Genomic DNA, 18,279 nt, shown 5'->3' with positions numbered 1-18,279 from the left:
CCTGCACGCACGTGTGCACACAGACACCTCACACTCACACTCACACGCATGCGGGAGTGCAGGGGGCTTTGGAAGGGAAACCCTGGAACTGGAGGGGAGCGGGTACTCCTCTCCACAGCCGGAGACTTCCCGCTGCTCTCGCCTCACACCCCACGGGCAGCCCTCGCTAAGGATGCCCGGGCATTGTGCCCCTCCGCCCCATCTCTCCTTCTTCATTCCTGTCTTCCCGCCCCTCCCCATCTCTTCCTTCCTTCCTGCAAATGGGTGTTAACGCGGGTCTTTATGTTCTGTCTATAACTAGGATGTAATCATGCGCCCCATGCCTCTCTCTAAAAGCATTTAATAAATGTCTATTAAAGCGCTACAAATGTAAGATGAATTTAGTGGCTCGGCTGCCTCCCTGAATCCAAACGGTAATGATGGATTTATCAACGGGGATTCGCCTTCAGCACAGCAAGGGAGGTTTACTCAGCAAATATGTCCGCAAGCACCCACCCAAATACAATCATTTGACCCCCTGCAGGCGCTAGCCTCCCAGTGCTGGCCCACAAAGACCGGGAGGGCGGCCTCATGCATGTCTTGACCTCTCCTCAGTCTGCTCCCGGCCTGCAGCTCGGCTCTCAGTCTCTCGGTGCAGGTGTGGGGCCCCTGGGATGTAGGATTGCAGGTGGGGAGCGGTGCCTGAGCTCGCGGTGCAGGTAATGTCGCTGGCATGGCTTTGCCGGGAGGAAGGTACAGCGGGGTCCCTGTGCCCCTCTTGGTTGTGAAGACAGCAAGTATCTCTGAGTGTGTAAGTGAGGGCTTGTGCGTCCTGGCTTTGGCCAAATCTTAAGGCCTGGCAGACTCTCTGCTGTGGTGGTCCTGGGCACCCACCATTCTAGGGAGGATGCCTCTGGGGCGGAGGCCCCTGGCCCCTAGGCCCGTGGAGGGTGTCAGCGGGGCCCATCCTCTCGGGGTTGCCTGGACCCCACCAAGTCTGTGCAGTCAAAGGCGGCTGTTTTCAAGATCAGGGAGGCACCTCCAAGACAGGGGTGAAACTTCCAAGTTTCTTAGCCCTAAATCGATCTGGCTTCTCTCCCACTGGCCCTGCCCAGCTCAGCCGGCCGTTCGCAAGTTCTTCTGGCTGTGGATTTTGAGAATGCAGTTCGGACTGCGATGATTAGCACGCACCGCCCCGCTGACCACCACCCCTTTCTTTTTGTCCTTTATCTTTTTCTTTTTTGAGGGGGAGGAAAGTGCCGACCTGTCCCATCAAGCCCAGTTCACATTTGCTTTGGCCTCTGATTTCTCTTTCTTCTTTGGAAATTTCATTGAGATGTCTCTGTACTTCGCTTGTCAGTTATCTTTGTTCCTCTTAAATAAAGGGCTTTTAAATGGACTTATTGCTCCCAGCGTGGGTTCCTCTCTCTAAATGTTAGAAAATTGTGCCATCTACCCGCTATGCTGAGTACTGTCACACTCGGAGACCTCGAGGACCTCCTGGCCGGCTTCAATGCTGCAGTGTCAGGGGCCGCGGGCAGCAGGAGGAGGGGGCGGCTCACGTGGATTTTTACAGATCTCCGCCTGCAGCCGGCCTTCGTGGCCACGACCGGGCACGGCCCGCGACGCAGGCGGCCGAACTTGGCTGCTGCGGCTGATCCTGGTCCAGAGCGCAGCGTGCGTGCGAGGACTCTGCTTCCCCGCGACGCCCCTGGCCGAGGGGCGCCGCGGCTGGCTTTGGACGCCAACAGCTGCCGGGGTCCGGGTGACGGGGGTGGCGGGGTTGACGGGGGAGGGGCCCCTGGAGGGCCGGGAAAGCTTTTCACCGCGAAGCTGTGCAGCGCTCCGGGCGCCTCCCGAGCCCTCGCCGCGGAGCTGGTGGGAGCCCTGGGCCCGGGGGCGTCACCGCCCCTCGGCCAGAAAGTGCTGGGGACAGGCAGATGGGCCGCCACTTTCAGCTCTGCTCGCTCGCTGGAGATGTTTCTCGGGTGTTTTTTGTTTTTTAAGCACAGGACTTCTTTCCTTGAGGGAAATGTGGCTTGGATGGACCCATTTGAAAGACTCAGGTGTCTCCTGTGGGGTCTCCTCGCCAGAACCCCTCCCCTGGAAATCACCCACTCACCTCCACAGATTCTTTTGAATAAATTAAAATGGATTAACAGTTTAGATTTTATTATGTGGCTTCCCTTCTCAGACGCCTTTTTTGTTCTTTAACCTATTAGGAGTATTAGCTAAGATTTTTCAAGTGTCAGTGGAATTATTTACGCTTGTGGGGAAAAAAATCTCCGATATGGTTTATGACTTTTATTACACATGATTCACACTGTTGGAGAAATGGAGTTTTAAGCAACATACAATTAAATCTATATTGCTCTTTGGAGAAGGGCCAAGGAGCTCAGCAATCAATTAGTTTAGATCTTTTGATACTTGTTGCTAAAATCAAAGTATAATGTGATAACCCCTAGGTATATCTGCTCTCCCCATTTTCTCCTAGGGTTGTCCAGTTACTACATAGCAAATGTCAGTTGCTTTTCTCCGTCCAAGTCCCCCTGATTGCGATTAATCTTTAAATAAGAACATTGTCTTCTCTTTTTCTCTCTCTCTTTTACTTGTTTCTCCTCTGTTGTTTTTTATTTGCTTGGTTTTGTTTTTAAATTAATTTCTTTTTAAATTTGTCTTATTTGAAAATGAATTTTCTATTCACTACTCTTTCTTTCCCCTCCCCTTGAGTAATATGAATAACCACAATAGTAGTGATTTCCAGACAAAGGCAAAATTATAGTCTTTATACAACAGGAAGAGGCTCTCTCTCTCTCTCTCTCTCTCTCTCTCTCTCTCTCTCTCTCTCTCTCTTCCCATAGTTTAAGAATTAATTTTCCATATTGAACAGAATCTGGCTCTTCCTTGAAAATGTTGCCATATCCACCTCCCTACTCCCTACCTCTCCATGGCCCAGTCCCGTTGACCGGGGCTATCCGGCCTTGGCCTTGGCCCTGGCCCTGGTTGGGGTGGAGTAGTGTTTATCTAGACCCAAGGATGGCAGGGATGTTGTGGGAAGGCATCAGCATCCTGCCAAAACCAGTATGTGGTACCAGAACCAGGGCGGATGGCAAGTTCAAAGAGGGGCTGCTCATTTATTAAATCATTCTTATTTCCCCTGAGCGCCTTCTCCCTACAGCTCTTGGGGGGTATGGGAGGGGCTGGGGGGTGCTTCATCACTAATTAAAGAGCCCCGGACTTTGGGCCTGGCCAGCAGGTCAGTGAACTATCAACTCCACCAGGATAGGGGGTCTAGAACAAGCTTCCTCCAAAAAGGATCCGGAACCAAGTGAAGTGATTGGGCAGAATGCCCCTTGTCTTCCTGCAGAAGAGCCCCTTTTCCTCCAGGCCTGGAGGGTTCTTCACCTCCTCCCAGTGCTGCCGCCCTATAGGGTCACAGCTTCCCTCCAGTCAACCCCCTCTGTTATGCCTGCACAGATGCTGCTGCCCTAATTGCGACAAAGGTCTGGGAAACATTTTCTCTGCACTAATTTTATATTTCCCCTTTCCCCCTTCCAACATTAAACATAATTTTGCGCTGTCACTGTCACTAAGATTGCGGTTTGCTGATGTCTCTACTCAGAAACCCAACCCCTTTGCTTCCAACAGGGAGTCCTCCCCTGCTCTGCAGACCTGCTCAGTCCCTTGTCCTTCAGGACTTCAGGGTTTCCATGGAAATGCTGAAAGGGAACCCAGTTCATGCAGGCCCAATGGGTTCCTCCCAGAACCCACAATCATCCCAAACCCCCTTTCCCTTATGACAGAGGGAGCAAATGTGGTTTTGATGTGTGGTTGTTGGCTTGTTTGTTTAATAAAACCCATGTGTGTGTGTGTGTGTGTGTGTGTGTGTGTGTGTGTGTGTGTGTGTTAACATCTCAGGGAGGGTATGAGACAGGGAACCACTGTTTAAGAATTCCCCTTTGAATTTCTTCTTTCGTTGTTTTTGTGTCTGTCCTCTTCAATGTTTATGTCCCTCCTCACAAACACTATATTTTCTCTGGCTTACCAATAATCCTATGGCCCAGTGGCCATGCTCCTGGAGATAAAATCCATTTATCCCTGTGTGGCCTCACTGAGGCCCAGTTACTCAGAGCCTTTGGTGACAGACTGGAGCAAGAGAGAAGAGGACGTTTCTCACTTCCCAGGCCCAGTCTTCCCTCCCTTCAATGCATGGGCCTGGAGGGGAACCAGGTTGGAACACACTTCCCCGCCTCTCCAGGTTTGCTCTCTGTAGCTAATTGTGGCTCTGGTTGCTTTTGATTTGTTTTCCTTTTCTTTGGAAGGAAAGGCTGGTTCCTCTTTGCTCTCCTGGACAGTGGCTCCTCCTCGGAGCTGTCTGCACCCAGCCTGGTGGGTTTCAGAGCCATTATCTCATTTCTCTGGTCTAGAGGGAAGCTGCTGGCAGCCCCTGGGTCAGACATTCAGTGGAGGACCAAAGTCACAGTCCCAACCCGAAGGTTAATTTTCCCTCATTAGCATCTCCATAGTCTGCTCCTCGCACATCTCCATCCTGGCTGCTGTTTTCTCCATGCTCCCCTCACTGCTCACTGTCGGGGCCTCTCTCTCTCTCTCTCTCTCTCTCTCTCTCTCTCTCTCTCTCTCTCTCCTCTTATTGAATCCATAAGCTTTCATCACTGACAGCCCATTTCATTAGTTTCCCACCAGTTCACCTATTTTCACCTAAACCCCCTTTCCCTCCACCCCATCTCTCTCCCTCTCTTCTATGCACCTCATTTACAAATATATTCTGCTTTATCTGAATTACTCCATTTCTCCCCTTTTACTTCCTCCCTCCCCCACCTTATTCTTCTAATGACTGCTAATAAAGGCAAAAGATACAAAATGGCAAAGTTGGGTTTGGGGGCAGGTGAACGTGGCCACCTAAAAAGCTGGCCGTTTGTAATGACAGAAGAAATGACAAAGAAAGGAGAACTGCATTTGTGGCCTAAGTGAGGAGCATGTTTGTGTGTCTACATCTCTGCATGTTTTTAAGATTCCTTTGAGCTGCTTTTGTGCTGACTCCACAGAGGCATTTGCTGAAGCTTGTCACCGTGTAGGAACTTTGAGTTAACCTCTTATATCAAATGAATCTTTTCATTTAGAGACCAATAAATCTCAATCTCCAGCTACCTTTTGTTGACCCAGCCTGGGCTCAATGAGACAAAACTGAAGCTTTATAATAATGACCAAATAAAGTCCCCCCCCATGCCAAAAAAATAAAGTTTCCCAAAGTTAGTGTTTTTCTCCTCTTCCATTTTTTTTTTTTTGACAACCTGAAAAATCCCCTCCATCCAACAAATAAAAGTTCAATGAAGTTGCAGCTCTTTTTTGGTAACCGGAAGGTCAGGAATTTGTTTAGATTCTCACAGCAAGCCTGTTGACCGAAATGGTTTTACAAACTCAGATGCTGAAATGATTTATCGTTTTTTCAACAAGTCATTATTTTGGTATGTGGTTTAGGTGGGGCTGAAACAATGTAATAATCAATGTAAGATGAGAGTGTGTATGGAGGGGGAAGGCTGTCTATGACCAAGAGTTGACACCAGAAACATGAAAGCCAGCCGGGTCTCCAGGGATGGAATTTGGGAAAGAGCCTGCACACGTCTGCTCCTGGGCTATAAAGAAATACATTGTTAACAACACCGAAACAGACAATGCCCTGAGCTCTGCCTGGATTCGGAGCTACTCTCCAGATATTTTAGCAGCACTGTTCATTTTGTTGGGGGTTTGGGCCATTCGAAATTCAGCCTTTAGCTAGCCTGCTCCTGGCCTATGGTTACAGAATTCATTTTCTGATTTACTACCCCTCCTCCTGTATTTTCTTTATTTTCCGATGGCCTCCTGTGGGGTTAATCTGTTTTCCCTTTCTTTTCTACTTTCCAGTTTTGTTCTCCCCACAAATGATTCAGGGTTTTTCCTGTTTCTCCTGATCACTCATTTGCTTCCTTTCTCTCTTTCCTTCCTTAAGAGGCAGAGTAAAATGAAAAGAATAGGAGGGGATTTCCAAATGGTTCCTCTCTAAGCATTATTAATTACTGTTATAAGGCAGGGGATTCTTAACTAATAACAAAGTTGTAAATTACCACTGACATTCCGGTATTTCTCATTTGTCAGCTCTGATTGATTTGATTAATATTCTACTCTTTGAAATAATTTCAGCAGCACTTACAATCAGCACCACTCATGTTGAAAAGATGAGGCTTCACCCCTGCCCAGGACCCTGCCCCTCTGGTTTTACTCTTCACTTGGAAACTTGGGTTTCTGTCCTGAGTTCCATGGCTTTTCCTGACAAGCAGTGGGGAAGAAAGTGGGATTGGACTGGCATATTTTCCTGTGTTCAGCTATTTACATGTAATTTTCAAAACTTTTTAAAGCAACTTAACTGCTGAAGGAGCAAAATATTGTTTCCAAGATCTTCTGAAAGCCTTTTTTAAAAACTGCATATTCGAGGCTGATAGAATAAGTTTTTAAAAGCTCCCTAAATTCTGGAAATACACCAAAGTCAAGCCCTATTTCTCCTTATTCTCCTTCTAAGAAAAGGCTGGCCTCCTCTCTCCTCAGGCCTGTTGAAGTCAGTGTTACTGACAGGGAAAGAAGTGTGCATGCAGGCAGGGCCTAGAGAGGGCACTGGGAAAAGTCCACCTCCTGAGAAGAGGTTATATTTTCCAAAGTTCCTACTGTGTCCCGCTATCATGTCCAGAATGTAATTTTTGAAGCTATCAATATCCACTGCCACCAATACTTCTGGAGTTTTAATCTTAATTATATTATTAAGTGAAGTACTGTGCTGTCAGAGCGTTGAACATGATTTATGACGTCTGACTATTAAAGGATCGATTGTGAATATCGCCACTGTCATCTATCAATAGTCTCAGGCTGAGGGTATTTCTCACACCACGGTTGTGATAGATACATGATAGACTGCAGGAAAAAGACTATTTCTTCAGGGGGCACTGGCTTTCCAGGTGCCGCAGGGAGAGAGTGTGGGGCACTCTTGAGAGTTTCTACTGCATCTCACACTTAGAGAAGGCTTCAAGATTTTTTTTTTCTTTTTCTCTTGAATGTTAAAACCAGTGAGCTCGTAGGGGAAGGAAAGACCAGAGTCGTTTTCTAAGAGAAAGAAGTTACTTCTGCAGGTCACTATCAGGGACCCAACCAAGTGATGGCCAGCGAGAAGGGAAAAGCCACCAACCCGGGTGGGGTGGAGGGCTATATACGAGGGTGGGTGCTGGGGGCACACCGTGTATTCTGGAGCAGATTCTGAGACCTTGCTTCTGCCCTCTGACTCGGAAGTGCTCAGTTTCGGGATTAAAAAAAAACCACACACACACACACACACACACACACAAAGAAAAAACAAAGGTTCTCTGCCCTGAGCCACTCCTACGTAAGGTTCCACCTGCTCCTGCCTCCCCTGCATAGCTGGAGCCGGGTGCGAAGGGCGCAGCAACTAGGCCTGGAGGAGCCGAGCGAGCGCGGAGGCCTTTTGTCTCCAGATGGAGCTCAGAGCCCGCTTTCTTCCATGCTCGCGGAGCGCTGCCTGGGGCCTAGTGGGGCACGACCAGCTAGGGTCACCTCCCTACTTTAGGGGTCGGGAGAGACGGCGGAGAATAGAGCAAAACCCCGCTCTGTGGGCCCAGCAGTGTGGGGCGCGGGGAGCCACCCGAGCTTGGCGGCCCCAGGCCCCCTCCCTGGCTGCTGAGGCGTCGGAGTCAGTCAAGCGCCCCCTGGCACCCGAGGAAGGCGCGCCTCGCCCCAGAGCGGCCCTGAGCCAGAGGAGGCGCAGGACTCAGGCCTTGGGCCTGGCTGGAGACCTGGCCTGCGGGCTTTGAGAGCTGCCCCTGCCTAGGTCTGGCCCCCCGCGGCCCTTGGGGCCCAGTCTGTCTTTCCCTCAGGATTCCTGCGCTTTCAAGAAAGAGCACGACTTGAACTCATTGGTTTCCCCCTCCCGGGCCAGAGGCTTGGGGCCACACAGGGCGGACTAAGACTGTGGAGAGTTCCATGGGCTGGCTCTTGCGCGCCTACAACACCCTGTTGTCCTGGGTCGGGAGTCCGCTGATGGGTGAAAACCTTGACCCCCAGCCCTGTGACTCCACTGACCCACCCAGCCACAGAGTTCCGAGGCCTAACCTTGGCCAGGATGGTTTGTCTCCCGACTTGGAGGCTACGAGGGGCGGAAACGGAGTGGCACATAGTACTCTGTCAATAAATGTCAGCTCTCTTTTTTACCATTATTAGGTGCATCTGCTTTCTTCCAAGAGTGTTCACTGCTTCGCACAAATTTACCCCAGACCAAACACCATAGCTAGGTCTTCAGTCGTCCACCCCCAGGGGATCTTCAGCTGCCCATTTCCCCTAAGCCCTGGACCCAGAATGCTCCGTGGCCAGAGCCAATTTGGGGCTGCGGACAGTTCCTCCCCCATGTCTGGGCCTCCAGAACTGGGCTCAGAGGACTGAAGCAAGGGCCTGAAGGTCCCTAATGTGTCCTGCCCATGGCAAGCGCCAGGGGAGGGAGTTTTAGTTAAACAAGGACATCTTGGGAAGGGAGGTAATGATGTTTTCATTTCTTTCTTTCATTTTTTAAAGAAAGGAACCCGGCCGGGGCTATAGCTCAGTGGTTCTGCTACCTGCCTCAAAAGCGCAAGGACCCGAGTTAGATCCCCGATCCCCGGTACCAAAAAAAAAAAAGAAAGAAAAAGAAAGGAACCCTGGAGTGAAATGGTGCGTGGGCGGGAAGGGTGGGGCCACTCCGGAGTATTTGGAGGCCAGAGAACCAATGCTTGGAGAGGCAGAACCGTTGGACCCGCACCTTGCGCTTCCGGAAACAACTCTGAGTAAGCCTCCAGCAGTCAGGAACTGGGACTGGCGCTGCGACGTCCACGCAACCATACTCCGACTACCGTTTGATCTTAATGAATGCACGTAACTCATCTTCCGTTTCTTTTTATTATCAATGATACTAATAACACTGTTGTTGCTATTTTGTAAGTGGCATTTCAGACTCGAAGGCCCCGGGAGCAGCTGCAGGACCCACGCCCAGGACGAAGGTCACCTGCTGCGCCGCCCTCAGAGCTCAGCAGGCCTCTCTCCCCTCTCTCCTCGGATCTGCCCTTCTTGGGTCTGGGCCCGCTTAAAAACGATAAATTATGTCTTGTTCATGCAGACTCTTCCGCCCCTCTTGATCTCTAACCGCTTTGAGATGAGCGAAGAAGCACCTCGGCGCAGGTCCGGAGGTGCATGTCCCTCGGCCTGCGTTGTAGGGTTATCGCCAAAACCTTGGCCTAACGTGCAGCTAATAGACCTGGAGCGAGGGAGTTAGGGAGAAACCAGGGGCCCAAGGAGTTAGATCTGCGCTCTACAGGGATCGGAAATTCAGTGCCTGGGAGGAAGACGCGAGTCAGTGTCCCCTCCCCCTCCCACCCGCGCCCTCGCGTCTCTGCGCTCCCTGGGCCTCGGGGCCGCGGGCCACAGCTCCCCTCTTCTTCCCGACCACCGCGCGCCGGGGGCGCCCTGCGCTCGACTTCTCCAAGCCCCCGGGAGGAGGCGCTGGCGGCCGGGTCGGCTCCTGGACCCCCATTCACAAAGGCTGGCTTGGAAAAGGACACACACAGACACACACACACACCACACGCACTGTCAGGAGGGGAGTTTGATCTTGTCTCATTGGCGTCTCCGGCCTGAAAGGAAAATCATTTGGGTAAACAGCCAAGCTTCCAGGCTTAACGCCCGACTCCCGCCCCCGCCCTCCACCCCTCCCGCCTCCCCCATCCGCTTCCACCCCACCGCGACCCACACTCGCCTCGGCAGCCCGGCCCGAGCGAGCTCCGCGCGTCCGGGAGGGAGCTGAGGGCTCCCCGGGTTCAAAGGGCCGCAGCCCCGAGGGAATGCCCTGCTCGCGGTGCCCTTGGGTGCAGAAGCGGACTGCAGGGCGGTGGGACCGGCCTGGGCACGGTAGGAACCACGAAACCTCACGCTTCCCTAAGTAGCTGGTCCCGGGGGAGGGCACCGGGGAGATCCGAGCCCGGAGGGACATTTTCACCCACATCGAGAGAGCGAGACCGAGCCGGGCTGGCTGGCGGAGCCTCCGGGCTCGGCCTCAGTCGGCCGGGCCCCCTTCGTCCCCCAAGGTCGTGACAGGCGTCTGACATTTGTGTGCACCACCAGGGGCTCTGGCCTGGAGCTCCCAGGGCCTGCTTGCGCTCTGTACACCCTGGGGTGAGTCCCTGTCTGCAAAAGGCCGCCACAGGCCTCCGCTCCAGGAAACGCTTTTAGTATAATAATAGTAGGCGTTTTCCAAAGTTTGATTCTTTCCAATGGAGAGCTCCTCACTTAAACGGCTGAAAACATAATTAATAGTTATTAACATGCGGGGAAAAAAACCTTCGTGATGTTTAAAAGGATAATAGTTTCTCTGGCTCACACTCTTCGAGGATGGAGAGAATCTTGAAATGTGAAAATATGCTGATTAGATTATTAGACTTATTTGACGGTGATTTGCACCGTTCTGCAGTGAAATTCTTCTCTCTCCTCCCTTTCTCTGCCTCCAGTTCTCTTTCTTTCTCCCTCTCACAGTCTCCATCTCACTCTAATCCAGGAGTCATTAGCAACACCCTCTGGCTACATGTTTTGCATCAGTGAAACATTGTGACATAGTTGTAATACAAACTCCGCCGCCTTGCGCTGCATCTTGCGGTAGGAAGTGTAATGGCAATAAAAATCATTTTTCCTCTCCAGGCATTATGCAGTGGGAGAGGGGGAAAAAACTTAGAAAATCTGAATGTGAAAGGGAATGGGGTGGAGAAGAAAGACACGAAGAGAAGATACGGAAAGGCGACAAGGAGAGAGGAGGGGGGGAGGGGACTTCTCCAATTCAGAACTTCCCTTTTATAAAATGTAGGCTTGTAGATTCAAACATATTATTTTCTATGCTCTCCTCTCTTCTGCTTTTATGCTTCCTCCTCACTGTCACCCCCTCCCCTCCGTGAGCCCCAGGACCTTTCTGGCATCTTCTCTTAGCTGCCAGGAGCTCTCAGTAGCCACCCCCAAGTTGGCATCCCAGAACCCCCAAAGCTCCACGAGTTTCAGAGGCCTGGGCACCCCTCCTTAGCTGTTAGCTGGCCAGATGGAGGGATGGGAGCTCCCTCAAGTCCTGCTAGGAAACTGGGGCCTCAGTCCTGTGTGGTCTCCCAGGAATCTTTCCTAGCCTAATGAAAAAGGGAAAAGGCAAGCAGAAAGCTAACCTGGCTATTTTCCTGGTTGCGGCCCTGTAATTTCAGGATGGGAGCTCAGAGAGCCTCCCCATCTGCAATGTGGAGTGCTGGTTACAAGGAGAAAGGACACCCACTCCATCCTTTGCCTGACCCTAGGGGACTCACCCTGCCAACTCAGAGGGGCATAAAGACGGAAGAAGGGGTCTCTGTATTAAGTTTGCTCAGTCAGGGAATCTAGGGGCTTGTACAGCATGACGTAACCCTCCACCTGGATGCCACAGACCCCAATTTGACTAGCATGTTACATGTAGATTCCACCAAGTTCCTTACAGAAAGATATTCAATCTGCAATCAAAACTACCTCAGATCAATATTCTGCACCCCTTTCAAAAACAAAGGAACCCCCTAGATCTTCCCTGGCCCACAGGAGAGATGCTCTGCTTTCAGAACTAGAGTCTGTGTGTGAAAGGTATTTTATCCTATCACCGAGGGTGCACTTTGAAAACGAATTGAAACAGAGACTCACCAAGGCATATAAGAGAATGAACGTGTTTCATAGTCCTGTGGAAGGACTTAAGAGTGGGCCAAACATCTTAAGTTACCAACTGGAAAAAATAGAGTCAAATGTCCAGTTGCATGTCAGAGAGAATGCTGTGTCATTTATAATTCCTACTGCTGCTACTTTCCCTGGTTGGTAGCCAGCCACGTTGAGGACTACATTTCGTGGTTCTGTTGTCAGCAAGAGCGAAAGGCAAAAGCAACAAGGTTCAGTGGGCTGGCGCCTGGCGTGCCAGAGCCCCTCTGGTGCCCGACTGCCCAGAACGAAAGGATTCTGATGGAAATCGTAATTGCGAGGAAAGGACTCCATAGGCACCCGCCTCATGGGGGATATTTGCAGTGGCCACCTCCCAGTAACCCCAAACACCGGGCAGCCAGAACCAGTGGCCTCCTAAGCAGCAGCCCGTGTATCGATCCTTTCCTCAGGAGCAGCTTCCCAGCTTAGGTGGCTGCTTTAGGTTCGATGAAATTGTACATATATATTCTTCTTCTTCTTCCGTTATTTCCCCCTTCATTCCAATGCAACCACTGTGGGGTATGTCGGTCTCAGATCACGCCTCCTAAGCTGTGGTAACGAGGCCTGGACTTTCGGCTTCTCTGGAGGTTTGATGAGGGATTGTCCGGTGACGTTCAAGTTAGGCTGGGAGCTTGGCCGCGCAATTCCAGTTTCCGAAGCGAGGTGGCGCTCCAGGGCACGGCAGTGGCCCGGCTCTTCTCCGGCGAGCTCCTCCGCCGCGTCCCCGCGGAGAGCGGCCGCCGCCCGGCCGCGGCTGCTGCAGCTGGCGTGGAGTCCGCGAGCGCTCAGCTCCGCCTGGGACAGGGGCCCGCAGGGCAGGCGAAGGCCCGAGGCCGCTGCCGGGGCAGGCTGGTGGCGGCGGGGAGCGCGGCGGGTGGCCGAGGACGCGGCCTGCTCGGGGCGAGAGTCGCCGCCCGCCAGGTCCCCAGCGGGCCGCTGGCCCTGGCGCCCGGGGGCCGCGCGTGGAAGGCGGGGTGCGTCACCCTCGAGGCCGGGGGCGCGCTCGGAGGGCGCCGCCACCCGTCCACCCCGGCTTAGGGGCTTTGCTCTTTCTTGCGATTTTGTAAGAAAAAGAAAAATTAAAGAGGGGGTGAAAATCAGATGTGCACCATTTTTGTGTCCCAGGAGACAAAGTTTGTCTCCCAAACTAAGCAGTTTTTCTTTTCTTTCATTTCCCCTTTTTTCCCTGTAATTTCCTTCTATTCTCTTTTCATTCTGTATTCCCCCCTCCTCTCTGTGTGTGTGCGTGTGTAAGGGAGAGAAAGAGAATCTCTAGTATTAGCAAAGCCATCATTGAGCAAAAAGAAAAAAAAAAAAAGAGAGAAAACTAGGAAGAAACGACTTCGATTTATTGAACGCATCCAATCCATGCAATTAGGTTTCCACTCCATTTCTGCCTTTCCTGGGGGTCTATTTCCCGAGCTGTCTAAGTTAAAGATAACTGGGAGGAACAGTCTTACGCTTGGCCACCCCTGATCTGCGGCGCTGGGAGTCCTTTAAAACCATTTTTGAAGCAATGATATAAATACCAAAAGTCACAAGGAAGAGCATTTCCGCCTTGCATGGAATTCCTCGTGGCTTTGCAGCCCTGAACCCCGAACAGCAGCGAGGCGGGCGGCCCTGCAGAGTGGCCGGAGCCAGGCTTTCAGCATTTGTTTCCGCAGGGGCCGCTGACCTGTGTCCTTCTCCCCGGCAGCCCTGGGTGCCCAGCCTGGGCCTCGCTGTCGCCAGATTTCCTTCCCTGGCACCAGGTCGCCGACTTGTAGCAAACTGCACTTTTCCTTTTGGCCCGTATCTCTGGCCACTTCACCTTCCTTGAAGTTTTGTAGCCTAAATCGACAGATTTTCGACCCAATTTAGGAGCCTCCAGGAACTCAGAGCGTCAGGTCATTAGGAATGTTAACACGGTGACCAAGAATTAGAAACATGATCTAAAAGTCTTTTCCAATTCATTTCTTCTAGTATTTATTTGAGCTAAGTGATGAAAAGTGACAGTTGTGAAATAGACAGCTTTTAAAAGTAATGCAGTCAGACGAGGCTTTAACCTGTCGATTGCTATAAATCAACTTTGAAAAAGACGAGTGAGGAATGTTATTTGGGAACCTAACTGCCAGAATTTGCCAGTATTTGCCATCCAGTCCACGGACCAGCACCACAGGGATGGTTGAGGAAGCCAGGTGGTTTGGGACTTGAACTACCGGAAGGCAACATTCTGTGTGTTTGTGTGTGTGTGCGCGCCTCCATGTCCACTTGGTGTTGGCGGTCGGTTTGGGCCTCTGCTGTGTGTCTGCACAGGTTACCCAGCGCACTTGGGAATTCAGAGGTGCTGACAGCCAGGGGTCCGAAGCCACTCTGCAGCTAGGAGTTCAGCCCAGCTCTGCAGAAGGCGGGGAAGGATCCGGGCCTGGTTGACTCCCAGAATCTTCTTTCCAACTCTCAGGAAGTCAGGGTGGGAGCAGGCTTGGAGGTTGGAGGTGGGGCGAGGAGCAGGAAACTTTACACAAATTCTTGGAGACCCAGGCAGGCAGCCCGAGCTGCATTTCAGTCCCAGCGGGGGGGGGGGCTCATGCCAGTGACTCCCCCACCCCCACCCCTTGCGTCCCCACCTCAGCGGTGAGCAGGAGACCTGCAGGGTCTGCCGGTCTTTCTCCCAACACCTCCTCCCTCGAGGAGGGCACCGATGACCCCATCCCCGCCTCCCTGGCCACCGGCGTCCTCCCCGAGGGCTCGGGACTGCAGGAGCCTCAGCCACAGGTCCTGCCGGGCTCCTTCTGCATCCTCCTTTCTGGCTCCACTGGCCAGAGGGGTGCTCTTCTCGCCCTCTCCCCTCTTGTCTGCGAAGAACGACCCACAGAAGGGGAGGAGACCGCGCCAGATCCTCCAGGGAACGCCAGCCCAGGGGCTTTAAGAGGTGGCCTTTGGCCCAAACTCGCCCAGCCCCAGCCCGGAAGTTCCCGAACTCTGGGGGAGACTTGGCGGCTCGGGCTCCTTCGATGCCCAGCCTGCCCTGTGTGCCCAGGGAGCGGGGAAGGCGGTGCGGCTCGCCCGCTGCCCCCCGCTAGCCCCGTGGAAGCCTGGGCCTCCCGGGGCCCTGGCCGGAGAAGCGAGGGCGCGGGAAGCCTCCTGGACCTCCCTGGTGGTCGCGGCGGCGGGGGACTGACAACTTCCACCTCCAGGCCCGGAGGAGGGAAACTGGGAGAAAGGGCAGTGGAGACTCCTCCTCCTCCACTCCGCCCCGAGGCAGCCCGGCTCGGCTGGCAGCGCGTCTTCGCCCGCCGGAGCGTTTCCGTAACTCCGGCCGCTGGCAGGCTGCTAATTAGCTGGGGCCGAAAAGCAGGGAGCCCGGGAGCGCGCGGCGGGCGGGGGTGGGGATCAGAGGGTGGGGAGCGGGCCTGCGCGCACCCCACTCCAGCCCGGCCCGCCCACCCGCGCGGAGGCCCCTCTCCGGCTGGCGGGTGAGCCCGGCGCTAATTACCCCCTTCACCCCGAGCGACAGCGGAACTTTCCAAACTCTTGGCCAAGTGCCCCCTAAGCCCGAGGCAGCAGCCCCAGAGAAGCTGCGGAGCTGGGTGTGGGAGGGGGTCGGTCGCGCGCGGCCCCGGAGGACGGGGCTCCCCAGTGGTCGTGCGGGCTGAGGGTGGGAGGCTGCAGCCCCGTCGCTCCTCCTCCAGTGGAAAGGCAGGGCGGTCAATCAAGCTTAGACAGAACATGAAAGTTGGATTATTGATTTCCATGCAAATTACGAGCAGGGGCGCAGCCCGGGGGGCGACTTCGGTCTCTTTTCTCCTTTCCTCCCCCTCCACGCGGGCCCCGCGCCCCTCCCCGCCCGCCGCCCTCGCGGGGAGCTGCGATGACATCACCGCGGAGACCCGCGGCCTCCCCGCCCCGGCCGGGCCCCGGCGCGGAGATTGACAGGTGTCGCTCGCGGGGACAAAGCTTCCAGGTGTCGCCTCACTGGCCCGCCCCCGCTGACCCCCCCCCAGCTCTAGCTGCTCGGCGGGGGCCTGGGCCTCGGGTCTGGAGAAGCGGGCGGGGCGGCGCCGACGGGCAGGGGCGGCCAGGACCCTGCCCGCTGCCCGCCACGAGGGACCTGCCGGGGGCTGCGCCGAGGGTCCGGGCGGGGGTCGCCCGGCGCGGGCACCGAAAGGACGGAGCGCGCCGCAGGAACCCTCGCGGTCTCCGGACCTCCCCGTCCCCACCCCCACCCCGTAATACAACAGACGCGAGGAGAATCCAGCCATCTGGCAAATCCCGAATTTGGCGACCGAGCTCAGAGAGCCGCGGCGACGTGTCGTCCGGAGTCGGGGTTGGACGGGGACACCGGGCGACGCTTCCTGCCGCGCCGCCCCTCCCGGCCGGACCACGCAGGTGGCGGGTGTTTTCCTCCACCTCGGGCAGCCACTCTGGGAGTTCAACCCGGGGGACCGCGATGGGCAGGGCTGCCACCCCGCTTCCCACCAGGGCCGCCTCCAGGAGCTAACACCCAAATTCGGCTTCATTATGCACAACCGAATGTAATTTATAGCTGAGCGGCCTGTCGGCGGCAATTTAGATCATTTGGTGATAAGGATCACACTTATTAGATTTCTTCAAAGCCGATGGGGGTTTGCTATCTTTTTTTTTTTTAAGGAGGGTATTTGTGCTAAATTGCCCAGTGCTCGTGTGATAACTGTCAAAAGTTTGACATCAAAGGAGCTAATATTATTCAGTTACCAGAGAAGCTGTCTGTCTGAATAAGAATATCTTAATTACTGCATCACGAAGGTAGGAAAAGGGTCGAATCTGTAAAGGGCCGAGGTATTCAGACGCTCTTTTTGAGGCACTATCTATATTAGACGGATCCGCGCTCTTAATCAGGCCTAGTCCCGTTTCCTTTCCTCTCCCCGACGGTCCTCTGAACTTTATAACTATATGTAAACATGTTGTCACTGGGGACATCATCTTCTCGGGTTCTTATTAGAAGAAATTTCCATCCTCCCGTTCTAGATTAGGCAGTGGAGTCCGCTCCATCAATGAAGGGACTAAGGTTTCGTGGACAATAATGTGGCAATTGTTGATGGTTTGTGACCCATAAAATGTGGAGGGGACTGTTCTGGCTTTGGTATGTAATTATGCAAAACACTTTCCATAAAGACTTGCCATTCGATCTAATGGCAGTCCCTGCAGTCTATTTCCAAAAGGGAGGGTCTATGTACAGAGAGAGAAAAGTAACATTTGTTTTAACACAGGTTTCGGGGGGGGGGCGGGCGGGGGGGGTAGATAAATACAAACACATCCCAACACCACCCAAAGTATTTTTCCAGTCAAATTAAAATAATGACGAGGGGGTTTAATAAGTTAATCATAGCAACACGGCCCATCCAAACACAGGGGTGGGGGTTGGAGTCTCAGACTGCAGCCCAGCATCTCTCGACCTGGGTCTGCGGCTGAGGGTGTGGATTCACTTCTGGGGGCTGCAGAGAGGCGGCCTGGCGTCTATGCACCGGGCTGCGGGGTCAGGCTCTGAGCCCCACTCCAGGGCCGGGATCAGGCCAGGCCGGCGGGCTGCCTCTGTACTTCGCAGTGTCAGGTCGGCGGAATTCCTCGGCGGGGCGCGGAGAACAAAGCAGCCGTCTCCCAGGAGGTGCCCCTCCGTCCGCTTTCCCTCTAGTGCACGCCAGCCCCCAGCGTCCCGGGGCAGGAGCGGGCCCCGGGAGGATTTGCGTGCCGAGTCTGACCCCGAAGTCCACGCCCCGGGACGCAGCGTCCAGTGGGGCGCACAGTTAAAGCTGCCACCCCGAGGACTTCGCAAGCCACCTGAGATTTTTTTATTTAAATAATAAAAGAAGTTTAAAAGGCCTGAAGGAAAAAGGTAGAAGAGCTGGGGAGGTCCTCACTGTTCCGCGACCAGCTCTGGTTGCTGGCTAAAAAGCCAGTGCTTTCCGGGAGTCCCACAGGCCCCCGCGCCCTGGAGACCGGCTGCCCTCACCCCGAACTGCTCTGCGTGGGGCTGCGCGGCCTCTCTGACCGCGCCACCGTGACGCTACCGCATGAGTTCCGCAGTCGCGGGCAACGGGATTTTTCACGGGGGGAAACGATGATTAAAAGAGAGAATCATCTAAATATCAAAGTGACACATGGGGAGACCCGGAAAAAATATTTAAGCTAATGAAAAGCAAATAAAGAAGCAGGCACTTAGGCTGGGAAATTAAATATTATGTTTAAGACGGTGCTTTGGTGCGGGCTTGAAGATTTCCGATTCATGTACACATAATAAACACTCCGGTTTGTCATCTAGAGGTGCAAATCTGAAAGATATTCCAACAAATGAAGTGCTGGCAGAGAGACGAATAAAGAGATCCGTGGCTGTCAGGGGTCAGGCAGCCTGAGATTGCTTCTAGAGATCTTTTGAAAATTTCACACGATTGAAGGCTTAGGGGCTTCACTGCGTTCGCATTTCAAACTCAGATCAGTGGGATCACAATAAAAAAATACAGG

General features: G+C 53.6%; 1 protein-coding gene across 11 annotated transcripts in view; it reads left to right on the top strand.

The window, feature by feature from the left end:
• The first annotated feature begins 2,204 nt into the window (after window positions 1–2,204).
• Window positions 2,205–18,279, top strand: part of LOC106010014 (uncharacterized) — a 59,975-nt gene continuing 43,900 nt past the window's right edge. For 7 of the 11 annotated variants that reach the window (XR_015441686.1, XR_002397483.2, XR_015441684.1 and 4 more), the window contains exon 1: window positions 2,205–9,969. Coding sequence is in view for 1 of the 11 variants with exons in the window: in XM_087188308.1 (XP_087044434.1) it covers window positions 9,903–9,969 (67 nt within the window). In the remaining 10 variants the exon portion in view is untranslated. The remainder of the gene's footprint in view (window positions 9,970–18,279) is intronic. The other 4 variants (XR_015441680.1, XR_015441685.1, XM_087188308.1 and 1 more) reach the window with 4 other exon arrangements.

This window comes from Heterocephalus glaber, unplaced genomic scaffold (assembly GCF_053883595.1).
Source record: "Heterocephalus glaber isolate CG9 unplaced genomic scaffold, H.glaber_assembly_v1.0 deba00001531, whole genome shotgun sequence".
Lineage (NCBI taxonomy): Eukaryota > Metazoa > Chordata > Mammalia > Rodentia > Bathyergidae > Heterocephalus > Heterocephalus glaber.
Note: the sequence above shows the minus strand (reverse complement) of the source record. Positions and strands in the feature narration are given on the sequence as shown.